The sequence below is a fragment of the Acipenser ruthenus genome, chromosome 9 (assembly GCF_902713425.1).
Source record: "Acipenser ruthenus chromosome 9, fAciRut3.2 maternal haplotype, whole genome shotgun sequence".
Taxonomy (NCBI): Eukaryota; Metazoa; Chordata; class Actinopteri; order Acipenseriformes; family Acipenseridae; genus Acipenser; species Acipenser ruthenus.
This window is the reverse complement of record NC_081197.1, coordinates 12,424,285-12,445,409: the sequence shown is the minus strand read 5'-3', so window position 1 is coordinate 12,445,409 and position 21,125 is coordinate 12,424,285. Positions and strand designations below refer to the sequence as shown.

Here is a 21,125-nt window from a genome sequence, read left to right as displayed (position 1 = left end):
TCTTTTTGAGATATTGGATTCATATTTTCAAAAATGTATTATATGATGCTTTAGGTCAAGTTTGATCATGGGTATCTTACAAGGAAAGAAATACCCGTTTTGTGGTAATTTTCAAAGACGTCGCCAAGACGCGGTCTGAACCTCATATTCGAGACCATGTGAAGTTCTGACAAACCTCGTGTTTCAAGGGGATTATGCAAGAAACGTGTCCATGACTTTGACATTGACCTCTGACCCAAAAGGGTAATTTGTATCAACTGCTATCCAGGTGGGTTTACTTCAAACCCATATGTAACAAAACTGTGTAACCATTTGTAGTAAATTCTATTGAATGCAATCACTAGGTCAGAAAGTCTGTGCCAGAAAGATCATTTGAGCTGCTGCTGTGCATAGGAATACCATGCCTCCAGTCTGTATTTTGCTTGATAAATATTAAGCAGAGAGTGTTTGTTGTGATGTCGGCACACTATGTAGATATTATGGAAGGGTATGTTGAACATTTTCAGGGACTCTTTTTCAAAATATATTACACATAGACCCCAACAAGTGTGATACGTAGAGTACATCGCAGTAGTCTACATCTCTATTCATTGACCTCTATGACGTAGTCTGCAAATGCTTTTGCCATGTGTTTCCTTCTGGTCTAGGGTGTCCTGGTTACGGCGACAGCAGGAGAACGGTAGCGCGAGAGCGAGGGAGACGGCACTTGACTGGAATGCACAGGATGGTAGGATAAACAACACGGATTTACTACAGGTGAGGAATATGCAAAAGCTAAGAATTACAGTGCAGTTAGTCACAAGAGATAAGTGAATTAATTGTATCGTTGCATAGTATTATTGTATAGGTTGTGTGACGATTGGAAGATCTGGAACAAGAACTGTTTTACAAATTGGAGAAAAAAAAATGTTAGGTAGGATAAGCTTGTAAATGCAACCCATATAAAGACGTGTAAATCCTAACATCCTCATTATCACTTTATTTGTATTAATATTAGAAGCAAAGCAACTTGAGGAAAGTGAAAGAAAAGGATGCTGCTTCTGCCGCTGGTTCCGTGGACTTGTCGCTTAGCGACAACAAAGCAATATAAATCAAGCACGCCAAAGGGAAAATGCTGTAAAGAAATTAATAGTTAATATCATATATCGGGTCGTTAACAAAGAAAACAAACGAAGAAAACATACCAAACTAAATGGATATGATATATTCCCAAAAGATGGGTTGTGGTTTACATTAGTATTATGTTAATCGTGTTATTTTAAATGGCATACATTAAAACGTACTCGAGTGCTGCGCATCACTCAGGTCTGACATACTAGGCACATATGAAAGATCCCTTTGAATTGAACATACTGGATGAATAGCCTGGAGCCAGTTTTACCAAACGTTTGTTTTTGAAGGGTACGCGGACTGAAGCAGTCTGCACAATAAGAAGGTATTGCACAGTACATTTAAATGACGAATTCTGTGAACATCTTTTTATTGTAATCGTTATGAGACAGTGAACTGAGCACCGTTGTATGCTTCTCTGTCCCATTTTTTTTTGGAAAAGGGACACAACGCTTATTCGATATCCGTTCACCCGTGTAGATTGAGGTAAAATATATATATGTAGGGCATTTAAATATAGAATAAGTGCTTCTGTTTTGGGGCTGAGACGTGCGAGTCATGATGAAATAAAACCGATTCTGTATCTTTGGCGGTTGTCGCTAGTCTGTTTCAATACTGGAGGCTACTGCATTGCGATCAGTGTGTCTCTCACTTCAGTCAGCTCAGCACGCAGAGTACCCAATATGGAGGAAAGCAGGTACCTGCCACAGGATTCGCACAAAGCAAATAAAAAAGAATCCAGAGTCCGATGCATTTTTTTCTACAGTTGACTGATCTTGAAAAACGTTTAAGGATAAAGTAAATGTGGGTCATACCATACATCATTTGGAAACAGTGTTACAGTATGTGTTTGTTTGTGTTGGAGAGGGGATTATGTAAACCGATTGGAGCAGATCAAATGGATATTTGTATTTAATACATAGGCATTGTATTTAAATAAAACAAATTTGAATCTTTATAATCCTTGCGCATATTAAAATAAGATGTGTGTGTGTGTATTATATATATATATATATAGACACACGCACGTTTCATCTACATTGTTCTCAGATTCGCTTTTGTCTTCCCGCAAGACATGACACCTCATAATAATAATGAGACAACCTGCACACGAGGTATTAACGTTTATACTGTCAACAACTGGGGGGGATAAACGTATCCTAAACTCCGGAAGTCATAATGTTTATGTCGTCATAAAACGTGAATATGTTATGTAAATTATAATTTGTTATTTATAAAATTTTTACTGTAAACATGAAAAAAATGTAGAAAAACACTATGCATTGTAGCTTACCAGCTTTTTAAATAGGACATGAAATCGAAAGTTTGCTTCTTTTTTTTACCTAATTTTTTGCAGGACAACTGAACTCTGCAAGAGCCCTCAGTAAATCAGTGGATATTAGGGTGTGAGACGACAAATAAAAATGAAGCATTTTCTCAAGTAAGTGCCTTTTTTGTGAAACCTGTTTTTTGGCATAAGAGAAAGAAAGCTTTCTTCCCATTTTAGTTGTAATCCCAAGGATTACATTGTGTGACATGCTTTCATGTACACTACTCCACAAATATCAGTGCCTCTCAAGGGAAACCTGTTCATCTACAAACACCTTTTTCTAACTAGAACATGAATTATTCATTTCAGTTTTTCTAAAAATAAACCTGTGTGCCCAGGCACAACAACTCATGTTTAAAGTGTAATGGGCAACAGGTTCACTGTCAGGGCAGGTGAAAGTGCATGCAAAAATCCCAAACACAGAATGAACCAGTGTAGTCTGGCCATGTGAGTCTGATTATTCTCTATGGTCAGTTTACCACGCCAAACCTCTTGATTTGAGAACATCTTATTAAAACACAAACACTGGAAATCTGTAATTATATGTGCAGTGTAATCCCTGACTCTGATAACAATTACTGCTGTAATGGCTTTGGATAGAATGCTTTAATTAAACCACTAGTGTGTACGCTTGAGAGCATTTAGTTCCCACCGTTGTTCCCCTGACGATGGTTAATGGAACTACTGTCCATTATTTCATTTAACTATTGCGTGCCAAAAAAAAAAAAAAAGTTTTGTGTTGATTCTTTTTCACCAACTCATACTGTAAGTGAGCAGTAGCGCCGCACTCCCTTCTTCATAGCACTTGAAATAGCAACTGCAGTGTTAACAGCAGTTTGAGCATTTCCTGTCAGTGCTGCTTGATAATACACATTTGTTAAATTATTCCAGAGGATGAATCAGTGCAGCTATTTTTGTAAGTAATAGGTAAACCCAGGATAATATCCCCCACCTTGCCAGAAAATACAAATGTCTCTTGAGTTTTTAGTTTTGTTTCACTCCTTCAGTCTTATTTAATTATTTTCATACCAGCAAAAATACAGTACCCTTTTAATCAAAGATAACCAATAACAGCTTAACAGGGAGACATATACAGTACTAATTTTTTTTTTTTTTTGCGGTATATCAAATATTTTACATTTAGGTCTGTTTAATCTCTGATTTTGTTCTCTGATATCTCACGTTAGCCCTTAACGTCTTACAGAACACCCTGCAGTGTTTTTAAGAAGCACACTACTTTACCTTTGCTGTATCCTTTGCTCTGTAGCGCAGCAATATATTTTCCAACATAATGCTCACTAGTTTGATCATTTTATTCACATGCCCTAGAAATGCATTTCCTGACTTTTACTCAAGAGAGCGTTCACAAAGAGAAGGAGAATTACTCTTATGAGCATCATAGTGTGCTTACATCATGTTCCCTTCTGCAACGTATTCCGATTGAAAGTTGTGCAAAGGTGAAATAAAAGAAGAACTGTTGCTGCAGAGAGCATTATCTAGGCACACTATGATGCTGTTAGTTTTAGTCTGGTGTGGTTTAAGTAATACATGGTAATGTTTCTGTACAGGGCTTCATGACAGTGCAGTAATCCTGGAGCATTCTCCTCTCCCTTGGACCCTTATGAAACAGCTGCCACTAAAAAAAGAGCCTCAACCACTTATTGATCTCCACAGGTTCAGTTCTGAAGTTCAGTAGTTTTAGTAGTATTAGGCTACCTGTATATAGAGTAATGGGACAAATAATTATAAACACTTTCAAAACACTGTAAAGATCTGGTTACTAGGCAAGGCAGAACTGATTTGACATGTGGAGCAGATGTGAACAATAATCACTTATAATTCTTGAATTTTGAATTTCCACCTATAGGTTGTGAACATCTTTTCTTCCTGGCACAGGGAACCTGCCTTGATGTTTTAAAAAATGAATACAAAAATAGACCTTTTACTGCATCAGAAGGTCATGTGCGCTGCATGTTCTAACTGCTGCTCTGCAAATTCAGTGTGGGGATCAATACAGTCTCCAGGCGATTGGGGAGGCTGATGGGCTGCCAGGAGGAAAGTGGATGAAGAACAGATTAATTAAGGTTCTTTCGCTTTCCGCCTGTGCTCTGATCAAAGGCAGGCATTGGCAGGCAGTGGACACGAGGGTGCCTGACTAATCTAGCCCCCCTGTCCCCTTGCTCCACCTCATCAAGCACCTGTCAGAGTGATGGAGTGCATGAAAGAACAGGCAGCAAGGGAATAGGGAGCTGTCTGGCTGGTTTTGTTCTCTACCACTCCCCTGAGAAGCTCTTGTCTTGCTGAGTCAAAATGGGTGTTTATTATGCTATTTGTTAAAAACAAACCTAGAAAACAAAAAGCTTTTTATTGAGATTGTGACACTGGAGACAGGCAGGACAATGACCATGCAGAGCTGTATAGGTTGTTGTTTGTTTTCTTTGCTTTGATTTGCTTGTCTGTTGGTTTTGCCAGGGTGCTGATGCAGTTCTTCCTGTATCTTTACTGTAAATGTCTGTGGCGGTCTCTGAAGTTCGTTTTGCGGAAGGTTACAGGACGATGTGAGCTGCAGCGAATCTGCTACAACAATAAGCCTGGTGCCCGCAGAACGCTGAAGATAGGTACTGGAATTTACAATCTGTTTATTCATCCTGTGTTCAAGGGTCATGCAGTAGGAACCACAGAGCATAACGACTTATACATCGGTTGCACATACAGCATTTGTTCTGACTAAAACTTGTTACTCTGTTTAAAGTCATTCAGTAAAATTCAATACATACATCAACTTGTTTTTCAAACAGTTTAACATTTGAATTGAACAAACACGGTTTGCCTTTGTTTTCTTAACAGAGTCATCTCTTAAATTCTCCAAGAGCGAGGTAAGGTAATTTTTTATGTGTCTGTTCTGTTGTCCCAGAAGTATAGCTTAGCAGAAAGCAATAAAATAAACAATTTAAAGGAACAAATTTACTACTACAGTGCTCCGTTGTTATCAGGCGTCCCTTAATCCCACAGAACAGATTAAGGCAGTGTCATAATGGCTTCCATTTGCCCCATAATGCTATAACTTTATCATTATAAAGTAGAACACACATTGCACAGTGTCTGAAGTATAGTACTACAGCATTCTAAAGAGAAGCACACTGTTTGTTTCTGTTTACCTGTTTATCATATTCAACTGAGCTGTAGTTGGATAACAGTAATATTATCCAATGTCATGGGCTCTATTTAAAGTATGATTATCCTGTTGGTCTGTTTACCTATAGCTTTTACAGTATGCTTTGGTTTATAATTAATTGATGGTAGTTAGTGGTTTAGTGGTTAGAACACTTTTCACCTTGGGACGTTGGCTGGATTCAAATCTTTTTCATCAGCCTTTTCTAGTGTTTCTAAATAAAATACTTTATTGTGATCTGTGCAAGATTATTAAGTATATTATATCTTACATGTGCAAGTTCCTGGGGTATCTTTCTCTCCTACTCAGCTCTTGCAAAGTGCAGTGAGTGTCCATCCTGATGCTGTAGAGAAGACTATAGAAGACATCATGACCTTGAAGAAGATTAACCAAGATACCAACCCCCAGTAAGATAATCAGGTGTTTTGCTAGAGAGCATGACAGGAGTGGTTTAATAGTAATTAGCTTCAAAGTTGTTTTTTAAACTGATTATTATTACTTGCCTCTTTTTTGAGTTTTTTTTTGCCAAATAGTTTTCGTTTTAGTTTTCCTTCTTCACTGTAAGTTCATTCAAGTTCAATCAACACCAGTTGATCTTAAACGCTTACATGGTAGGCATAGAACTGAAGTATCTCATATCAAAGTGATCCAACTCCTTGAGCTGCAAGTTAGTACAAGAGCCTGTTAACCCCAGCCTGGAAACTCAGTTTAGCATGACTTCACTTGATCTTCATGAATTTTAATTACTACAGACCAGCAGGATTGGATGGCCATGAGACGGAACTATTCCATCGCTCCCAGTTCCTCCAGGGCAGGAATTTGGCCATGCTTGTTGGACAATGTAGGGATAATAACATTGTCCTGCTGCTTGAGTAATTCCTGCCCTGTGGATACATTCAGAGGATTTATTTCGCTTCCAGTGCAGCCAACCCTGCCCCATACAAAATCTGATAAAACAAACAGCAAAAAAAACGTACAGAAAAATCGACTAAAAGCTCAATGTTTTTGTTTGTTTGTTTGTTCAAGGCTGGGGATATCCCTGCAGGCCAGTCTCCTCCAGATTGTTGGGTACAGGAACCTGGTGGTAGAAGTTGAGAAGCTTCGCAGAGAGCCCTATGATTCGGAGAATCCAGAGCATGAGGAAATCCTGCTAAAGGTAGGCATGAACTACAGGCTTCTGACAATCACACTCATCACACTACTTACTAACAGCATCAGAATGACAATTGTGAGGTATTTAGTTATTTATCCTCATTAATAGAGAACAATCCAAATGCAGATAAACCTGCTACTATAGCTGTCTGTGCAATGTAAAAAAAAAAAAATATGTACATGTGTTGAATTTTTTGATGTGCACCATTTGACAGCAATACACAATTGACATTTTACAATCTGCTGTATATGAAGATTGCCTTGTAAAATGAGCAGATAAAAGGTTGATGTCTATCTGAACTGACATTGCCACAGACTGTAATTGGCTGAATGGCAGGCAGTAGATTTCAGGGAAAGGGAAATTAGTAGGACAGTGCTGAGGGAAGCCATGTAAGAAGACTGCCTTCATTTGACTTCTCATGAATGTTAAATGTGTTTTTTTCAGCTGTGGAAGTTGCTGCGTCCTGATGTTCCACTCAAAGGTCGCATTACAAAGCAGTGGTGCGAAATTGGTTTCCAAGGCGATGACCCTAAAACAGACTTCAGAGGGATGGGCCTGCTTGGGTTACTTAACTTAGTGTAAGAGCATTGTGATTTTTAGGCACCAGACCGTTTTCAAAGACTGGTATTGATTCCTTTATCACCAGCAACCAGTAATGTAATAAAAAAACATTTGCTGCTGCTGAATAATGGTGGTGATACAGACAATTGTGACTATTACTTGTCTGTTATTGCTGATGTTTTTAATAGCCAGTGTTGAAACTCATACCTTAATTCCCAAAGCATTGTCATTTGCTGTTTTGCTCATTCCAACAATGTGATGCGCCGTTAGTTGTGTAAAACAAATTCATAAACCTTATGTTCTCAAACAGCATTTTAGTGGGAGAATATCCAAAGCAAATATATTCTGGAGGCACTCGTACTGTACTGCCTCTTATACAGTGGTACCTATATCTCAAGAAGCACTTGTTTAGTTGTGATTAAACCTCCCCTGTCCTGTGTCTGACTTCTTAAAATACATTGTATTACAGCTACTTTGCAGAACATGACAGTGTCACAGCCCTTCAAGTCCTTCATGATTCCCTTCAACCAAACTACAGGTAATACCGGGCTAAAGGATTTTCACTATTTTGCTTCCATTAATTAGAAACATGCTACCCCATGCGACTGTTTCTTAATACAGAGAGTGTATTGTATGCTAGATTGTAATATCTAAAGCCATCTGTGTGTACAGGGCATTGAAAATGAACAGAAGAAAAGGGAAAGTACTGTGCTATTTTTAGAGAGGCTCCTGCTTACAGTTTCCTGTGAATGAAAAATTCGAACTCTGGAAACAATTTCATTTTTAGCTTGGATTAGATTGGACGTCTTTGTTTTGTTTTTAATTTCTCATTTCACACTCATTGCATATCTTTAATATATATATTTTTTGTTTTTACATTTTACTTTACATGTAGAGATATAACCAAAAAGGATGCAAGGTATTTATTTTGATTATTTTGTTTTTTATTCATATCTTTTTTTGTCCATTGCCTACTTTGCCTGTTTAATATATGTGCAATTTCCATTTATATGAATACTAATTTAATACACCTTTTACTAACACTTTTTACTACTTCTGTGGTTCAGCAGTTCTAAAGTAACACCGGATATGTGTGTGTGTATATATATAAACTTCTAACATATTGTTATTGCAATTTTACATCATATAATTGAGTTTCCTTTTATTTTTTTATTTTACAGCTGTGGTATAGCTGCATAATAAAGATATAGGATGTTCACAAATGCTGTTTTTTTTTATAGCAAGATGAGCAAACTTGAATGGGAGAAGAAGAAGTTTGATAAAGCCATAGGGTAAGTATGTATAGATGCATAGGTTTGATAAAACTATCAGATAACACAGTGCTGTCAAATATTTTGTTCATAGGCATAGCGATGCAGCACTTATATTAAAACAAGAGTTTCAGATACACATATTATATGCATTTAGACACATACATTTACAGGAATACAGAACATTACGTCTTTTTTTTAAATATTATTTTCAAAGCATTTCTTTAATGAGGAGAAAAGTACATCGATGTAACAAAACTGAGAAAATACGCAAAGTACTTAAGACTCCTTATTATTTTACTGAGATGTTTGGTTCATTAAAATAGGCCATACAAGAATGGAAATGTAAGTGTTTAATAAAACAAAAAAAGAAATGTGTTTAAAAGCTCTTATGCATTACGAAGGATGAAGGTTACATACAAACATTACAGTGAACAGTATGCTGAAGTTTCCATCCTGTGCATTAGGTTTTTTTTTTTTTTTTTATCATCCAGAGAATATTTTTTTTTGTATCAGTAACCTTCACAATGCATTAGCGTGATTGCTACCCGTGGCAATATAGAGGACATGAAATGTGGCAGCCTGAAGATCTTACCTCTGCAGATCCCAAACAAAAGTGCTGAGGCGCTTATGTGGCAGAAAAAGACCAATAAGACTAAACTGGAGTGATGGGTTGTGAAAGCCAAACTATGCAAAAGTTAAAGGTGCAAAATATCACTTCGTAGCTTAAATAACATTCATTTACTTTCTCAAATGCATTTTTTTTAAATACTTGCATGTGTGGTTTTTTTTTTAAATTTAAGAACTTTTACACTTTTTGTAGACTGCACATTGATCCTTGTACTTTTTTTTTTTTAGCTACTCCTTTGCAATAGTGGGCATCAATATTACAGACTTGGCGCACACACTGCTTGTGAGTGGAGCTCTGAAGACACATTTATACAATGTTGCTCCTGAAGCACCAGCCCTTGCACACTTCCAGCAGACATTTTGTAAGTGTTACTTACCAATTGTGATGAAACCTGGTTAGTAATGCATGTTCTTTAGCATGGGTTGTTGAGAGCATCAAAATCTGGGGATATGTGGAAGAACCGGTAAATATATATGGTATATAGAATTGTGTTCTTGTGGGTGCTACTTCTCCCCTTTTAACTCTTAAATTGTTGTATAGGGTTATCTGAAATGCCAGGACAGAACTTTTTTGGAACAGTTTTGTATTTCAGAAAACATGCATTTAAACTATAGAGAGAAATATTGGAAGAACAGACACCAAATTTCAATTTATTGGCTAAATAAAATCTATGGTACGAGAAAGCAACCCTACCTTAAAGTTCACATAGAAATGTTTCTTCTTGCTACAGGTTACTTAATGCAAGAGTTTCATAAGTTCTGGACCGAAGAGGACCCCTGTGATATAATGGAGTTTAACTACGTCCGCACAAAGTTTCACAAGCGCATTCTGAAACAGCTCCGGAATAAAGACATGGCCCTGTGCCCTCACTTTGCAGCATCGGATCATTTAGTTAACATGTAGGCATCCTTCAGTCACACTTCATCAGCAGTACTTGTCTCATAACTGACTCACCCATTTGGATGGACCGCATTGAACCTACAGCCTTGATCACCACCAGCACATTTTATGACCATGTCGATTGTATGCATGCTGTTCTTTACTGTGTGTGGCGTTGATCTCCCATATTACTGCTTGCCACAGACACAGACATTGACATGCATTTCAGGTCACTTTTCTTTTCTCATTTAAATCCGTGCACTTATCGTACTGTGGCACCATGCAGTGTTACCTTCATGCAGTGTTCATTAGAAGAAATGTTTCTATTTTTGTAAATGTTTCTATTTTTTCCATACCATCAACATTTCTAAACTGTAATTCTCTGTGCATGCTTTTGTAAAACTTATTGATAGCTGTGTTTAGTCTTGTAAAGCCCTTTAATTTCTTCCAGTTTTAAAATCATGTATTTCTTAGAAACAGGGAACTGGGTACCTGGTTCATTTCTTAAAAAGCCTCAGGGTTTGCATGCAGCATACTGTATTTGTAAGTAGTAAGGTATCAACAAGAAGCATTTTTGCATAGTATTGATGAGTGGTTATTACTATTGATGTCTTTGCACTAAACAATGTTTTGTTACACTGCTGTGACAGTCAGCCTTTGATGGGAATACCTTTTTAAGCTTGCCTAGGTGTTGTAAAAATGAATTAAAATATATAACATGCTTTCCCATTCACTAAATGATTTAGTAACATCATAGAAAAGTATAGTAAAGTTCATTATGTAACTTTCTACAGCAATGTAAATAAAGGCGCTAAAAAAATGCATATGTGTGTAGAATTAAAGGGCTTTACTGTTGTCTGCAATAATGTAGGTCCCTTTTAGGAGAAGAAAAATGTTCTTGTACCCCAAGACAATCACCTTGATAATATAAATTGTTTTAAATCAATACCAGTAGTTGCATTATTAAAATCCCAACATGCATGTAAATTTACCTTACTCTTCAGGGCATCCAGTTTTTATTTCAGTGAAATTTCTACTCTGTCTACTTTGTCTTGTGTACTGTACATCACAATAGCTCAATTGCCTGTGTAATGTGAAAAGGGGAGACTTTGTACTATTATTATTAAAGCTCCATTACATAACAAGAATCAATACTGATTACTAACCAATTGCTTTTGTGCGTTACAGGAAAATGCTATTTGTAGTTGAAATACCTCTTAACATGAAAGTGTTTTTCTTGCAAAACAAAACAAAAAACTAGAGACAGAAGAATAATATAAAGTATTAGGCTAATGCACAAGCGCAGGGCTGCCAACGAATGGTATTAAACTCTACAACAAGACAAACATATTTAAAAGTTCCCTGGTTATCATAATGGCTCTTTCAGCCTCAAGGGTGGGAAAGCTTTGGACTAGCCTTTCACAGTAGTCCATATCGGAAAACCATCACAGAATTTGGTGCTGCTCAGCTTAGCGGGCAGGCAGTGTGTTGGATGAATATGGAGACTAATGGCAACGGTTCTGGTCCCTTCAGGCTGGTTGAAGCAGGCTTGCACGGCAGGAGCAGCTGTTTGGAATCTCCCATTCCTAGTGCTTGTAAATTTCAGTGGACAAAGTTCCCTGGATAAAAATGCTTCATTTTGAGTACAGTGGGATATTTTGACGACCATCAAAACAAGCAGTTCTAAAGAAAGAATTCAGAAGGAAAGCAGGTATTCCCAAAGATAAATACAGCCTGATGAGACAAGGAGACTTCCACAACATATACAATGCTTATTTATCCAGTACATTTTGCATAGCTAATGTACTGTGTTCCATTTTTCTAATCAATTAACATCAAAGGGTCAAATTGCTCAGATAATCAAATCAAACTGCAAATTAGTTTATGACTTTCCCAATCCAGAAAGCCTCCTTAATATTAATAATATTACCCCCGTACTTTTACATAGACAGCATACAATACAATGTACTCTAAATATCTGAGTTTGAGGGCTCCTCAGCGCATTTTCTATGACAGCACGCCAGACACAAGACCGGTAATCTAGCGTCGCTTCCGGATAATGCAGGTTTTGCTATACTGGGCAGGTCTGTGTCCAGACTTATTACTGCTGTATTATTTTGGTAATGGTCTAAAGTCACTTATCAATACAATATCCCAGTTGTATTCTGGATTATGGAGGGTATTAAGGTATATTCCAGTTGCTTTGTCCATTTATTTATTTATTTATTTATTTACTTACTTACTAGACTGCAATGCAGTACAAACCTGTCTCTAATCCCTGACCGAGCAGTGTTGCTATGTGGGTGGATGCAGCTGAACATCGCCCACGACTTCTGCCTCTGGAAAACATTCATTTAGTAGTGCACAGACATGCTATACAACAGCATTGCAGCGTCCTGTCCAGTCAGGGTAGTCAACAGTTAAATACGTTTGAAGACACCAGGAGACAGTGCAAGAAGTGCCAGGGAACGTACCACTGCACTGACATCATTTCCTCCGGTAACTTGCAGCTTCAATATGGACCTCGCTCTTCCGGTATTTTTTTAAAAACTACGCTGGCCGAGGTGCTGAAAGCTGAGGTGAGTATAATTGACTGCTTCTGTGTTTGAATCTAGAACTTATAGTTAAACACCAACACAAATAAAACGACATTTAATTACTTTTTAAATGGGTCATTCTTATGTAGCTGAGACTACCATAGTAGACTAAAATAAGACGCGCTAAAACTGGTTAACAAAAATTAACTGGTTAACTAAATTATTATCACACTGCCGATCAATTAGGAAGTGTTTTTGAGGTGCTGTTTTTTGAGCTTATGTTGAGATACAGTTATCTAAAGCATTTAATGTAAAGTTATTTACCGTGCATGAAAATAAATTCTTGCATACTTTAAATACCGTAAAAACAAACAAACAAAAAAACAGTTTGAATAATTAAAAGAAAGGAAAAATGTTCACTTAAAAGGAGTATTTAGTACAGAAAGACATTGTCATCTGCTTTTACAAATCAAATGTGCCAAATGTTAAGCGGTAGAAGGAAATCTTCACGGAGCTCGAGCCCACTCTTCTTTATTTAAATAAAAAACCTAAATTCTGCTGAGGCTGCTCAAAACAATGCCTCCACTTATTTATTTGAAATTACCCTCCTAATAACAGATTTATAGATACATAACCTCCCAACAATAAATAAATAAATAAAAGATCTGCTAATTACAAATAGAGCCAACACTGAGTAATAAAGCCCTGTTGTTATTTTTCTCTTAAAAGAACAACAATGCAGAACTACATAACCAAAAATCAATAAGGAAGTACAAATGCATTTAAACATCATGTGAGAAAGTATATTTAGCATTGTCTTATACCTTGCTCAAGAAGTTATAAAGGTTGAATTCATGTATAACGTTTCACTGATTGGCTTAACACAATTGCTTTAGCAAGTTCAAATTCAGTTTTTTTATCCAGGATAGTCTATTTAGCTCAAAGGTAGTACCATTTATATGTTTACAATATGTGAATATATATAGTGGTGAACATGACTTTTATTCTTTAAACTGGGTTTATCTAATAAACGGATGTTTCATTTTGTATCCAGTCTATTACAGGTTAATGGCAGACATGGAAAACATGTGTGATCCAATCAGAAGGGCTGTTTGCAATGGAGTGGCTGAGAATAACACTGTTGTTTTGGTTGTTGAGGATCATGGTCGTCAGATTCTGAATATCCTTCAAAATTTCAGAGAAGAGAATCTCTTTTTTGATTTCAGAATACTTGTAAAGGATGAAACCATCCTGTGCCACCGATGTGTCTTGGCAGCCTGCAGTGATTTCTTCAGGTAACACAATGTTAAACAAAGACATTTTCTGTAGACTGCTGTGTTATACAATATCTTATCCCATAACTAATGTCCCTCACACTTTTAGCTGTTGATTAGATACAAAAGAAAGAAAGAAAGAAAGAAAGAAAGAAAGAAAAACAAATATAGGGGTGTGCAGAGAATGTTATGTTTGACTTTCCCTTAAAGATCCGTAGCGCAATTACAATGGTTGACCACCTGGTGTCACTATGTGCTGTGTCACAATCCCAATCAAATAAACCACAGTACAAATATCTAGTTTTCCCATCAGTTGCCCCATGAGTATGCCTTAAACCTGCCATGGAGGGAACATCATCTTAATATAGGGGCTAATAAAGCAGTCCATTCTCCATCTAAGCAACTATTTACTATAAGTTTTAACTGCTCTTAGTTGAACTTGCTCTTACTTATAATTTACTGTACTCTTTATTTTGCTCTTACTTTAATTTGATCTTATTGCACTTTCATAACTGCTGTTACCTGTATTATGATATACTGTAATGTTATATTTTATAATATGATACTTTGTATTGTGATACTTTGTAACAATTGTAAGTCGCCCTGGATAAGGGTGTCTGCTAATAAATAAATAAATAAATAAATAAATAAATAAATAAATAATAATCACAATCCTTAGATACTGTCCACTGAAATAACACATTTCAGGCAAACAAACAAGCTATTTATCAAGATTAGGGACATAGTTGCTGGAAAGTCCCCTGGTGGCAGTGCTAGCTACTCATGGGAAGCTGCTGTGACATCTTGTGGTGCCGATACTAGCTTGTATCATACAACACCCCGACCCGATGCTGTGTTATCTATATACAGTACGCATCACATATGCAGAACCACAGCTTCCACAAACTGGATTTTCTTAATGTTTCCACTATGAACAATATTGTGTTTCATCTAAGTACAGTTCAATTATATTTTAACGGTGATTAAACAATTGTCTTCAAAGATAATTTCAAGGTAAATTCTGAATATGTTAATGCATGATGTGTAATGTATATTTATCAGGTGTCTTCTGTGGACAGATTTTTACTATAATTGTATGATGGGCCCCATGATTAACCATGCAGTAACATATTCTAGGTGTGTTTTACACACAAAAAAACACTATCCATCACTCTGAAAGTAAAACAAAAAGTAAATTTTTCCTTTTTCTAATGATGCCAGACAATATGCAAACATTTTCAGTAGGTATCATCATTTTGGTGTTTATAATTAAATTGTATTATATATTTCTCAGGGCCATGTTTGCAGTGAACATGAGAGAACGAGATGCTGGGAGTGTGACGATGAACAACTTGTCCCCGAAAGCCGTAAGGGCCTTTCTGGATTTTGCGTACACAGGGAAAACAGAGATCACAGAAGAAAATGTTGAGATGTTCTTCCAGCTGTCCTCCTTTCTGCAGGTTGCCATCCTTTCTAAAGCATGCAGTGGTTTTCTTATCAAAACTATTGACCTGACAAACTGCCTGCAGCTGCTCTCCCTATCAGAGGGCTATGGCTCTACCAGTTTGTATGATCACGCCCTGGATTTTGTGGTGCAGCACTTTCACTCACTAACAAAATCGTCCGATTTCCTGGAGATGAATGTTGAGATCCTGAAAAAATGTCTCAAAGCGGACAAACTCAGCGTTCCAGATGAAGAAACTGTCCTGAAAGTCCTTCTCCAGTGGACAAAGCATGATCTGGAGAACCGGCAAAAACTCTTTCCCCACCTGATCAAACTCATAAGACTGCATCAAATGCCCAAAGAGACTCTAGAGGACTTCTCGCGATCAGAGAGTCTGCTGGCCAGCAATATGGAGTGCACTGAGACCATTAGAGAGGTAACCCAAAGCCTTCAGGAGCTCAGCGGAATTTTTAATGACGCCCGGCCCTCTACAACTGACAAGTATATTTATGTCCATAAGACCGAAGAGAATGGAAAAATTCAGCACACCTTCTGCTACAATATTGAAACCGACCACTGGAAAGAGCTACCTAAGACCCATATTGTCGATCTCTCTGGTTCCAGTTTTGCCAGCTTTGGTGAAAAGCTGTTTGTGACCGGTGGTTGCAAAGGGAATTGCTGCAGGGCTGTGCGGGTGCATATTGCTGAATCTTTCCACGATGCCACAGATGAGACCTGGTGCTACTGCCCAGTCCAGAATGACTTATTTCTGGTCCCCCCGATGAAGAAACCTCGAACAATGCACACATCTGTCACAGCTTTAAATAACATCTACGTCATCGGTGGAAAGACTCGAGGACCACGGAACACCAAAAGCTTGTTAGACGTGGAGGTTTATAACCCTCTCAGTAAAGAATGGAAATCAGTGGGTCCTCTGCCGAGAGGTATTTACTATCCAGAAGCTTGCGCCTGCGAGAGTGTCATCTACGTTCTGGGTTCTGAACTGGAAACATCTGATATCTTCAACCCATCGCTGGACTGTTTCTTCAGGTACAATGCCAGTACAGACCAGTGGTCTGAGCTGGTTGCCGAATTTGGGCAGTTCTTTCATGCCACCTTAGTCAAAGCCGTGCCCGTAAACAACACCTTGTACATATGTGACTTGTCCACTTACAAAGTGTACAGCTTCTGCCCGGAAACATGCGTGTGGAAGGGGGAAGGGTCTTTTGAATGTGCCGGCTTCAATGCAGGAGCCATTGGAATTGCAGACAAAATCTACATACTAGGAGGGGACTATGCACCAGATGAAATAACAGATGAAGTACAAGTGTATCACAGCAACCGGTCGGAATGGGAGGAAGTCTCACCAATGCCAAGAGCTTTAACAGAGTTTCATTGTCACGTGATGCAGTTTAACAGGTATCGAGACCCATGGAAATCAAATCCAGAAATGTAAAAAAAATATATATTTATATATATATACAGTATATATATATAGTTGTAGTCAAAATTTTACATACCCCAATGGAAATTTAGAATTTCTATACGATTAGGATATTTGTCAATGAGCTTTGGCATGATTCTTTATTGATTTTTGACCATTCTTCAATGCTAAATTGTTCCAGTTAATTAAACTTCCGAAGACTAGTGCACAGCCTTCTTCAACTCATACCAAAGATTCTCAATCAGATTTAGATTGGAACTTTGACTAGGCCATTCCAGAACCTTGATTTTATTCTTCTTTAACCATTCTGAAGTAGATTTTGATGTGTGCTTTGAATCGTTGTTGTGTTGGAACGTCCAGTTGCGCTTCAAACCAAGTTTTGTAGCCGAGGGTTTCAGATGTTTGGCCAATATCTTTTGGTTTGCTATGGATTAAATTTTACCATGTATTGGAACTATATTGGAACTAAATTTCCTGTGCCATTAGAGGAAAAACAGCCCCATAGAAGGATATTACCACCTTCATGCTTGACAGTAGTTATGGTGTTCTTTTCTTTGTACGCCTCACCAGACTTTCTCCAAACGTAGCGACTATCAGCATGACCAAATAGCTTGATTTTTGTTTCCTCACTCCACCAATCCTTTGACCAGAACTCATGTCCATCATTGAAATGCAATTTAAAAAACTTTAAGCAATTGTCCTTATGACGTTTTCCTAACAAGGCATTACAGGTTATGTCAGCTCTGTTTATGGAGACCAGCACGGAGGCTGCATTCATTTTAATTAATTACAATAAATGGGAACATTGAAAACCTCCAGTTTAATGTTCACGACACATAATAGAACCTTGTTTGAGGGACTATTTTTTCTCCAATTTTGCATTGAAGAATGGTAAAAAAAAATCACTGAAGAATCGTGCCAAAAGCTCATTGACAAATATCCTAATCATTTTAAAAAAGTTATTATTGCTAAAGGTGCCTCAGCTGGCTATTAATTTCATTTTCCTTGTCAGAGTATGAATACTTTTGAATGAGCATTTTTGGAGTTTTGCAAAAATCTATTTCTTGTAATTTGTTTTCCTCATCCACAAAAGCAAAAGTTTTGCTACAAAAGATTTTTCCTAAAATTCTTTGTTTTTGAGAAATTTCGAGAAATTATAAATTACCATTGGGGTATGTAAACCTTTGATTACAAATGTAACTGTAAATCTATTTGTAAATATACTTCAATGGAAAGATTCCATGCATTCTAAATATGGTTGAACTAAAGGGATATAATCCCTGATATATGCCCTATATATATATTTATATATTTGTAACCGCATCACAAGAACAAATCAAACAAGATCACTTCATCAGCTATTAACAAAATGTTGTTTAAAGTAAATTTCACCCTTTTTAATAAGATGTCAACTGAGGAATGGCTAAATCAAAACATCCTGGAAAATACGAGCACCTCTGAGATGTCTACAGTTGCTATAAGTAGTACAGAGAGAAGTACTGTCAGACAAACTGAAAAACCTTTTCAATAATAGCATATTTAATAACTGCTTGATATCTGGAAATACTCAAATCAATTACCAAGGAAACGACTAATTATTATTATTATTATTATTATTATTATTATTATTATTATTATTATTATTATTACAATTGCACAATCTTTTTTTCAGATCTTTGTCCTTAGTTTATTTTCACGGAAGCATTTTTAATAACTGCACACTAATAATAATAATAATCTTTTTTTCACAATCTTTTGTTCTCTGTTTATTCAAATAAAAGTATACAGTTTTAAAAACGCTGTTTTGTACACTCATTTTATAGAGAAGATCGTTGTTATGGAGGACTATATTTATAGAACGTTCATTTAAGAGTGCTTATGTGGAAGGATACGTAAAAAAAGAAGGAAAACCTAAATAAATTCAGTTAGAATCAATAAAAATGTGCTGAAACATTGAAGTATATAAGCAATAAGACCCTCCACATCAGGCATTACCAGGTATTAGACGACCGTTTGGTTGTAATAGGGCAGCAGTGTGGAGTAGTGGTTAGGGCTCTGGACTCTTGACCGGAGGGTTGTGGGTTCAATCCCCAGTGGGGGACACTGCTGTTGTACCCTTGAGCAAGGTACTTTACCTAGATTGCTCCAGTAAAAACCCAACTGTATAAATGGGTAATTGTATGTAAAAATAATGTGATATCTGTATAATGTGAAATAATGTATAATGTGATATCTTGTGACAATTGTAAGTCGCCCTGGATAAGGGCGTCTGCTAAGAAATGAATAATAATAATAATAATAATAGTGTCCTCGACTTCTCGTATAATGCCTGGTAATGCCCTCTCTGTCGGGTCTTATTGCTTATAATGTTCTGTTTTAAAATCACAACACAGTGTTTTGCACAAATCCTAAACTTGAGTCTATTGTGGAGATAATGTAACTTTAATCACTGTTGCATCTGTGCTGGACAAAGCTTTAATTATTTATTTCATGTTATTGCATTTTTGCATATATTGAACGCAGCTATATTGAAATAATAGACGCTTTCCAGTAACAGCTGAATATGTATTTGATGTTGGCTAACAGGATGTAATAATAAGTTAGCCAGTTTACTGGCGCAGATATAGTTCAATGCTGCAGGGATTCACATCAGTAACACTGCACATACTTTACAATCTCCGAGCCATGCTTTTGATTCTATTAACATTCCAGATGCCTACAAGCTTACCACAAGCTAAAGAAGTTAATGAGTAAGCAGCTTCAGGTTTCATGTTCTTAAGTTTGAGTTTTACTCTCCTGTTACCCTTTTATGATGTTTGCAATCAGTCTGAGTGGTTCTCAATGCCTTTACTCAAATACTGTGTTTGTTTGTTGTATTCTTTGAATAGTGAGGTGCATTTTCACTTCAGTTCGGGACCTGCTCTTCGATTCTTGTTGCCTGTCACAGATATTTGTGATGGAGGTTAGATCAGTCAACGTGTATTTATAAAAGTAAGAGGCAGCACCATCTAGTGAGATAGTGATTGGCCCCTTTGGATCAAGTTTCCTCTTGTTTTTCAAGCAATACACTAGCTGTGCACTAGGTGGTGCTGGCACCAATTTAAAGACATTTGGGGTGATCTAGAATGCATTTCAAATGTTTATGGTAGGCAACTAACTATATAGTAGGGGGAGGACATTGTAGTCTATGGGTTTAAGAAAGTTGGTAACAGGACTACATCCCCCAGAATGTCATGGTTTGAAATTAGAGCTGGGATAATTATCACCTGGCTCTATATGATGAGGAACACCTGCCTGTAATTTAAGCAGGCAGGTATTTAAGCAGGTCAAAGTTGTAGGCTGTCTGTCCGCCTCTGGGTGTGAAACCTGTCAACAGACCTGTGACCCTGCATCCTTAAGTTAGGTTTTGTCTTGCTGGTTTGTGTTTATGAATAAATATACAGGCACCTGTTATAACCATATCTGTGGTCCAGTGTACTTGTTCTACACTAAAAGACAGTGAAAAAGGTCCTGAAAGTAGCAAAGCAATCCCTATCTATCTATCTATCTATCTATCTATCTATCCATCTATCCATCTATCCATCCATCTATCCATCTATCCATCTATCCATCTATCCATCTATCCATCTATCTATCTATCTATCTATCTATCTATCTATCTGTATTCAGAAAAAACAATATTTTAGTAATTGCAATATAACTATTTAGGATGTTTACAAACATCACACAATGGTTATGGGGCTGTAAAAAAAAAAAAAGTAAATGTAACCTATTATGTGTATTTATACTTTAAAAAGGAGCCAAAAAAATCACACAATTGTCCATAAAACTATTTTCACTGGAAGAGAAAATATGTGAGAAAATGACAAGCTCTATTATAATATAGAAGGTATATACAGTCATCCCTGCACAATGAACACATTAATGCATGAACATTTTGATCAGTGTTATGTAATGTGTATATGATCAAAATGCCATCTTAATACATTTAAATGCAACCTTTAGATTGTAGTTTACATAATGTGTCCTGTTTTTATTTCAAGTGTGTTATTCATTTTTACTGTGGCATTAGACCTTCCAAAAAGACCTCAGAAACAGCTAGAAGAAGATCCCCCCCCCCCCCCTGGTCAATATGTAAAACCAATATATGATGCATATTTGGAAAGCACCTATGTATGAATTCTTTGAATCCGTTACCCTTTTTATAAATAAACACAAGTTCAAATCATTCAAGCCGGGTATCAAGTATCGGGTGAAGCACCATCACCACCTGCTGGATATCACAGTTACAACAGAACTCATATAGCTAACAAAATTGT

At 36.9% G+C, this 21,125-nt stretch overlaps 2 protein-coding genes across 4 annotated transcripts; both read left to right on the top strand.

Annotated features, from left to right (window-relative positions):
• Positions 1-468: 468 nt before the first annotated feature.
• On the top strand, positions 469-11,259 carry LOC117972930 (ELMO domain-containing protein 1-like). Of its 3 annotated transcripts, XM_034923414.2 has the most exons (13): positions 469-487; positions 648-756; positions 2,468-2,551; positions 4,913-5,058; positions 5,288-5,316; positions 5,922-6,019; positions 6,639-6,768; positions 7,210-7,343; positions 7,796-7,864; positions 8,222-8,245; positions 8,568-8,618; positions 9,456-9,589; positions 9,959-11,259. In XM_034923414.2, the coding sequence occupies exons 3-13, from the start codon at positions 2,535-2,537 to the stop codon at positions 10,129-10,131; spliced, it is 1,005 nt and encodes a 334-aa protein (XP_034779305.2). In that variant the 5' UTR covers positions 469-487; positions 648-756; positions 2,468-2,534; the 3' UTR covers positions 10,132-11,259. The 3 variants fall into 3 exon arrangements, with proteins under 3 accessions (XP_034779305.2, XP_034779307.2, XP_034779306.2); XM_034923415.2 differs by lacking the exons at positions 469-487; positions 648-756 and adding an exon at positions 1,240-1,435; XM_034923416.2 differs by lacking the exons at positions 469-487; positions 8,222-8,245.
• A 1,098-nt stretch (positions 11,260-12,357) lies between these two features.
• Positions 12,358-20,733, top strand: kbtbd3 (kelch repeat and BTB (POZ) domain containing 3). Its single transcript, XM_034923172.2, has 3 exons — positions 12,358-12,686; positions 13,699-13,939; positions 15,213-20,733. Exons 2-3 carry the CDS (start codon positions 13,713-13,715, stop codon positions 16,816-16,818), a joined length of 1,833 nt encoding a protein of 610 aa, XP_034779063.2. The 5' UTR covers positions 12,358-12,686; positions 13,699-13,712; the 3' UTR covers positions 16,819-20,733.
• Positions 20,734-21,125: the final 392 nt, after the last annotated feature.

Coding starts and splice junctions, on each gene's coding strand:
- LOC117972930 (XM_034923414.2), top strand. Junction 5,317..5,921: donor TTAAATTCTCCAAGAGCGAG/GTAAGGTAATTT, acceptor TCTCCTACTCAG/CTCTTGCAAAGTGCAGTGAG. Junction 9,590..9,958: donor ACACTTCCAGCAGACATTTT/GTAAGTGTTACT, acceptor TTCTTGCTACAG/GTTACTTAATGCAAGAGTTT.
- kbtbd3 (XM_034923172.2), top strand. CDS start 13,713: ATGGCAGACATGGAAAACATGTGTGATCCAATCAGAAGGGCTGTTTGC. Junction 13,940..15,212: donor GCCTGCAGTGATTTCTTCAG/GTAACACAATGT, acceptor TATATTTCTCAG/GGCCATGTTTGCAGTGAACA.